This window comes from Manacus vitellinus, unplaced genomic scaffold (assembly GCF_001715985.3).
Source record: "Manacus vitellinus isolate BGI_N305 unplaced genomic scaffold, ASM171598v3 scaffold_2_pilon, whole genome shotgun sequence".
NCBI lineage: Eukaryota > Metazoa > Chordata > Aves > Passeriformes > Pipridae > Manacus > Manacus vitellinus.
Genome location: NW_021940208.1, coordinates 39,279,138 through 39,286,215, shown reverse-complemented (window position 1 = coordinate 39,286,215; position 7,078 = coordinate 39,279,138). Strand labels below are relative to the sequence as shown.

Below are 7,078 nucleotides of genomic sequence, written 5' to 3'. Positions count from 1 at the left end.
AAAGCAAAAGAACTAGCCGAGCCGGTCGTGAGTGTTCTGTGCACGGAGCAGTCTGTTCGTCTCACAGGCTGCGGAGAGGCCCTCGGGAGGCGGGCTGCGCTGCGCGAATTACCCGGTCCACTGCGTCAGCGGCAGCAGGTCGGGCGCCGCGTTAACGGGCCGAGCCGCCGGGCTGGCTCGGCGGCAGCACTGCCCTTTTGAATGCCTCCCGCAGCTCAAAGTGCTGGCAGGGCGCTGGGAGAGCCAGTGAATGTAGCCCCGCAGAGCCAATGAGCTGGGACCGGATGCGATATATCCTCTGGGACAACAACTGCTCTGTTCCTCCTCAGATCCACATGACGCCATTTACTGCTGCTTTTGCAGAGAGATCACCCTACGTCCTCCGGAAAGAAAAAGAGAGAGAGGGAGAGAGCGAGCGAGCAGAAAAACGCCGAGCCCCTACAGCTCAGATCTCAAATCTTCCTCCTCCTCCTCCACCTCCTCCAAACACACAACAACAACCACCACCACAAATCCGCTGCGCTCCCAAAACAACCCCCCGATTGCAAACCACAGAGCTGCCTGCAACACACACACGCTCGCAGAGGGAGCGAGAAAGCTAAGAGGGAGAGAGGGGAGAGGAGCCTGCAGCAAGCAGCTTCTCAGCAGAACGGCTACATTGCACAAGCTGCTTTTTTGGAGGAACTCAGTGGAAGAAAGCTCTGGGATTTTATTTTAGATCCACTTTATTTTGTTTTCTTTGGCTTTCCCCTTTCCTCTTGATCATTTGCAACAGCAACAAAAAAAAGTGACTTGGTATTGGCGAGTCGGCCTCCTGTTCATTGAGGAAAAAAAAGAAAAGCGTGTGTGTGAGACTGATCTCTTTTTAGGAGCAAAGAAAACCCACCCCGACCTGGAGAGGTGTTTTGATTATTATTATTATAGTGTATACGCGCACACAAGTATTTATAATCGATCTGGGGAGAGGGATCTAACTTTGCTCTGGACTTTTTTTTTTTTTTTACATGGTGATCGTTCTTACTCTAATTTACAAGTTGGACTAAAGCAGAGTTTGGAAAAGAATTTTTTTTTTGCTTTAGGGCTGGATTTATTTGCAAACCGCAGGAAGAAGAAAATACAAGAGAGAGAGGGGTTTGGTGCAGCGCCGCGATCACGGTGAGAGCCTTTTCCTTCTTTGCAAAACAAGCTTTTCAGTAACCTCCCCCCTTGGTTGCTCCAAGAAAACTCCTGGAAATGTTTGAGGCCGATCCATTTTCCATTCGTACAGGTTCTCCCTCTCCCCACCTTCCCTTCTCTTTCCTTTCCCAGAGACGAACTGGAGGTGGGATTTCGGAGCGGTTTCTCTCCGGGGAGGGGTGGGGGGAGCTCCGCTGGGTTTTGAGGGCTGCGCCGCATTTGCGCCCCGACGGGGTGCCTCGGGGGTGCGGAAGGCTGCGCAGGGGGCGGAGGGCTGCGCGGGCGCGCAGGAATGCCTGCGGGGGCTGCTAGTTGGGCGGGGGGTGGGCTTGGAGGAGACACACTCCGACGTGTTCTGCTGCGGGGAGCCGGGCACGGGAGGTACTGCCCGCTCCTGCCTCGCTGGGCACGCGTGGGTTTCCGACAAGCCTCGGGGGAAGCTGAAGGAAAGGCGCTGCTGGGTTGGCGAGCGTCGGGGCTGTTTGTCCCCCGGTCTTGGGGGAGAGCGAGCAAACTCGCCTTTCAGTGCATGTTTTACGCCCGTCTGTAGTGGCGTCGGGAGATCTGTGTGCTTCGGAAGTGAGTGCACGTCTGGTACAAATATATATGTGTGTGTGTGTGTGTGTGTGTGTGTACACTTAGATATTTCTCCGGTGATGAAACTTAATTCGATCTGTAAGACGAGGAAAGTGCTTCCCTAAGTTCTTCTGTGTAGAGGGCATGTGTGGAGGGAAAGGAAAAGCCTTAATTTTTACTTTGTTTCTTTTTTTTTTTTTGGTGGGTTACTTCGTAGCAACCCCCTTTTCCCCCAAAGAAAAAAGCTGCTGGTGTTTTCAGCAAGCTATTTGTGTGTCACTTTGCCCCACCCCGATGGTAAAGTCCCTTTTGCCCTAATCCATAGTCTGATCACACACTCGGCCCTTAATGGGGGTTTCAAAGCACTTTGAAAGAAAAGGAGGTGGTTGGTGTGTGTGCGGTGGGAATGGGGGTGGGGGTGTCTTGCACAGGCTCCGGCCACAAAACAGAAATTCATGGGCAGAGGACTTCTCTCCCTTAGGTTTCTCCTTTCCCCGGCCAGCAGGACACGGGGTTTTTCCACAGCACGCAAGAAGCCCCTCGCGTATTAAATTTCCCCAAATGTGCCGATGCGAAACCCGTCCCCCTCGCTCGACCTTTTGCCAAGCTCAGCTAGGAAAAGTTAGCAATCTGGCACTTGAGCTCGGTGAGAGTGGACTTTGGCTCTTTGAAGTGGGGAATCGTGTTATCACACACATGTACTCACAAAAAGGCAAATCTGCTTCTCTGCTCTTGGCGGATGCAAAGGGAAGAAATGCTAGGTCAGGGGAGGGAGAGGCGTGCCTATCCGTGAGGATTTTTAGGCAAATGTACGTTTGCAAATAAATGTGCTGGTTCTTTGCATCCCGTCCTGTTAGCGGATCTATCAAGGGGAGAAAAAAGGGGAATCTCCAAGCTCGGCCCGATGCCCCACTGAAAATGCCTCCTGGGTCCCTCCGGGCTAGGGCGGAACGGGGCGGGCTGAAGGTCAGGCAATTTGCAGAATATGCGTAAAATAAGAGGAGCTTTTCCAGCGGCTGGCTTTGTGAAGTTGAATGGGTGCTTAGGGCAAGGCGAGAGGGGGTAATCTGCCTTTTGCCCAGCTGTCCCGGAGGTGTTGTCTGCACCGTCTGCAGGGCGCCTGGCACTTCCCGGGAGGGGAACCTCTAGCATCTCCTGGGGGAGGGCAGGGGGAAAGAGTTAAAAGAAAACATGGATTTGACTTTCTGATAAGGCGACTGCAGCAGCCCCCTCCCATCTCCCAGCTTAGAGGATGTCTCCTGGTTATCTCCAGGTTGTCTGCACTCTCCGGCGGGCTAGGGGCTGTCGCCTCTCACCTGCTGCGCGCCCCCTGCCCCGTATGGAGCCGGAGACAGGGAGGGGAGCGGAGACCGGAGGCTGCCTCTCCAGCTCCCACCTTGGCGTCTGAAGGGGATTCCGCCGCCGATCCCAGGGTCGTCTGAAGCGCCTTCAGGTCAGGGTCAGCTTTGCTTTTGCAGTGGGTTGTCATTTCTGGAGAGGCAGTATCCTCTAGGCTGATTGGGGCTGGCGGAAATCTGGACGTGGAGGGCAGATAGGGCTGCCAGTTCCTCTCAAGGATGGGGAAAGTATTTTATTTTCTATTATTTTTTATCTTCAGATAATTTCAGATGAGCGGAACGTCTGCTTAGGCTGTTGGTTGAAACTTTTGATATGGCAGAGGTTTTAATTTGATGAAAACATAAGCAATGCTTCAAGCCAAGTTTGCAAGACTTTATTTTTTTTTATTATTTGTGAGGTATGGACACCATGACATACCTCCTATGTCCAAAACCAGGATTTGACAGTATTTAAAACAGGTGGTCACTGTTTAAAGTTGGATTTTTTATTATTTTTTTTTTTTTTTTAAAGAAAAAACACTTAAAGGAAGGAAGGCGGGAGTTAAATGGTTAAATGTTTTGCATTGCTGTTAGTATAAAGATATTCATTGTTAAACTGCTTGGCTATATTTTGTTATAATGCGGTACAGTATTATTGTTGGTAACTGATGTGTTCAGAGTAACACTATGGTACTTTTTCTAGGTATAATTACAGACATTGCATACCTCTTGTAAGACAGTTGATTCCTGGTTGGGTTTTAGTTGTAAAATATTTTCTGGATTTTTGTATAGGTAATTGGATTTTGGAGCCACTTTAAGATATGATAAAGGCAAACCAAATATTAACTAATTTAGAGGGCAGTACTTGAAACTTGTGCATATCTGAGTGTGGAAGTTATTTACAAATTCTCATCTTCCGTGTCTTTCACTGGGTTTTCATTTAAATTTTTACATCTGCGTCTCTACTTTGTAGTTAATGATCTCTTAAAGCAATATTCACAATCAAGTAGATTTCTTGGATGTTGGCATTGTTTGATTATATTATGCATGCCTCTGTCCCACAAGCCACTCTTGGTAATATTTATAATTTGAAATGTAGTCTATGGAATTTTTTACACGTTAAAAAAAACCTCAAACAACTGTGGTAACATTGCTTTTGTAGTATTGAGCCTTAAAATAACAATCACAATGGTGTACACAACTATGACACACACTAAAATACTGAAGAGAGATATTTTTACTTGTGCTGTTGAAGTTTTTGGTAGCACTAACTCATTTCATGTCTAACCTCAAACATTTTATTGCTATTTAGTGTTTTTCTTGGGACCATTGGTATTAAACTAAAATTTCCTATTTACATCGTGTAAAATTTAATGTGTAAAGAGACTAGCCTACCAAAATATTATTCATTTTTAAACAAAATTGGAAAATTATATGTCTGTCATCAGCAGGTCACATTACACTTGCTGAATACTTGCAGACTTTTTTTTTTTAATGTAAGTTTTTCAGTAGCCTGATGTGCAATAAGTGTCACTTCAAGTGGCTGAAATCACTTTAAAGGCCATGGTCTAACCAGAAGATGGCCTGGGAAGTCTTAGTTACCAGGAGCAAAATCTAGACTTTCTAGAGTCACAAGTTAAGCTGCACAGTCCTAGAAAAGAATCCCCTTAAGCTCTCCACAGCAGAAGGTAGAACAGGCCAAGGGAAGTACATTCAGCTGACTGGTGCCCGTACTCTGCCCCAGATGTGACTCCTTTTTTTAATGACTGATGCATTACTTGATTGCATGCAGTGCTGTAGGGTCCTGCAGGCTTGAAAGGCTGCTGGAGTGAGCATGAGATGTGTTGCAATAGTGAATCCTCTCTTTGTTGCCCTAGGATTTCAGATGTGTTCTAAGCCTGCCGGGGTGAGCACGCTTCCGGGCACTGATGGAGACAAGAGCTCAGCACAGCAGCGGGTCGCAGCCCTTACTACAGGCTCGGCGTGACAGTGGGAGACCACACGGGGAGCCTGACCTGCGGGATGTCCTAATGCAGCAGGTTCACGTCTTGTCGTTGGACCAGATCAGAGCCATCCGAAACACGAATGAATACACAGAGGGACCTATGGTAGCTCCACGGCCAGGGGTCAAGTCCACTCCTCGGCTAGCAACCCAATCCAAAAATGAGAGACCCCATGGCTTGCCCGAGCATCGTCATTTTAGCCGGATTCAGCACACACAGACACACACATCTCCTCGGGCACCACTGTCCCGATCTATCAGCACGGTCAGCACAGGTTCACGGAGCAGTACGAGGACAAGTACAAGCAGTAATTCATCTGAGCAAAGACTTCTAGGATCATCTTCAGGGCCAGTTGCTGATGGGATAGTCCGAATGCAGCCCAAGTCTGAGCTCAAGTCGAGTGAGCTGAAGCCACTGAGCAAAGAAGACTTGGGAGCGCACAGCTACAGGTGTGAAGACTGTGGAAAGTGTAAGTGTAAGGAGTGCACTTATCCGAGGACCCTGCCCTCATGCTGGATTTGTGACAAGCAGTGTCTTTGCTCAGCCCAGAATGTGGTTGATTACGGGACTTGCGTTTGCTGTGTGAAGGGCCTCTTCTATCACTGCTCTAACGATGATGAGGACAACTGTGCTGACAACCCCTGCTCCTGCAGTCAGTCACATTGCTGCACTAGGTGGTCCGCCATGGGTGTAGTGTCCCTCTTTCTGCCTTGCTTGTGGTGTTACCTACCGGCCAAGGGTTGCCTTAAGTTGTGCCAGGGCTGTTACGACCGGGTAAATCGGCCTGGGTGCCGCTGTAAACACTCCAACACCGTTTGCTGCAAAGTTCCAAGCATCCCCCCTAGGAACTTTGAAAAGCCAACGTAGCATCACTAGTCAGAAACACTAAAGTAACAAGGATTATTATTTTAACATACATATGCAACCAGCTAAGCAGCTATGGTCTTGGCACTGTAGTAGAAGGGTTGGGGATGTACTTTGCTGTTTGCAGTGAAATGCTTTTCTCTGTGTGTGCCATCTTAACTGATACGCTTGTTAGGATCCAGCTAGTGGCATACAGGAAAAAAAAAAGGGATGCAGTACATTGTGACCCACATATTGCATAAGCTAAAGCAACACAGACACTCCTAGGCAACTCTATTGTTTGTGAATAGTACTTGCAAGATTTGTAAATTAGTAAATGACTGCTTTTTTTTCATTGTTTTCTGCCAGAGATAATATGCTATATTTTTGTATATACAATAATATTTTCAACTGTGAAAAGTAAGTGGTGTCATAAGACATGGCACAGTCATAAAATATTATACTAATATGTTGTACATTCGGAAGAATGTGAATCAATCAGTATGTTTTTAGATTGTATTTTGTCTTACGGAAACTTTCTATTACAAGACTTTGATTTCCCTTCGGACTTCATGTATATTGTACAGTTACAGTAAAATTCAGCCTTTATTTTCTAATTTTTTCAACATATTGTTTAGTGTAAAAATATTTATTTGAAGTTTTATTATTTTATAAAAAGAAATATTTATTTTAAGAGGCATCTTAAAAATGTCACCCCTTTTTATGAGGACGTCACAGTTGCTGCAAATAAGGGGTGAACGATGCATATGTTCACTATAAAATAGAAAATATATTAACGTTTGAAATTAAACTGGGCTACTTGTCATTTTTTCCCCCCATTTTTTGTTTTGAGTTGGGAGAACTGCAAACTTCACAGTGCTATAGTTACAGTGAGCCTAATATGAAACGAAAATAGATTTTTTAAGTGTATTCTTTTCTTACTGTTTACTTCACCTGAAAATAATACAGGATTTTTGTTCCCTTCCTTTGCACAGATGTCCCATATACTGTTTCTACAACAGAAAAGGAAGATGAACATAGGAAAATGCATTTATTTATTCCAGACTAGGACTAATAGGCACTGAAAGCTTGACCTATTCTATAAGTGATGAGCTTTTGTGCTTCGAATAGGAAATAAGTAAT

General features: G+C 46.2%; 1 protein-coding gene across 2 annotated transcripts; it reads left to right on the top strand.

The window, feature by feature from the left end:
- The first annotated feature begins 340 nt into the window (after positions 1-340).
- On the top strand, positions 341-6,746 carry SPRY2 (sprouty RTK signaling antagonist 2). 2 transcript variants are annotated; one of them, XM_008927375.3, is made up of 2 exons: positions 341-1,155; positions 4,967-6,746. In XM_008927375.3, the coding sequence occupies exon 2, from the start codon at positions 5,018-5,020 to the stop codon at positions 5,957-5,959; it is 942 nt and encodes a 313-aa protein (XP_008925623.1). In that variant the 5' UTR covers positions 341-1,155; positions 4,967-5,017; the 3' UTR covers positions 5,960-6,746. The 2 variants fall into 2 exon arrangements, with proteins under 2 accessions (XP_008925623.1, XP_017926987.1); XM_018071498.2 differs by lacking the exon at positions 341-1,155 and adding an exon at positions 2,993-3,205.
- The last annotated feature ends 332 nt before the right edge of the window (positions 6,747-7,078 follow it).

Coding starts and splice junctions, on each gene's coding strand:
- SPRY2 (XM_008927375.3), top strand. CDS start 5,018: ATGGAGACAAGAGCTCAGCACAGCAGCGGGTCGCAGCCCTTACTACAG.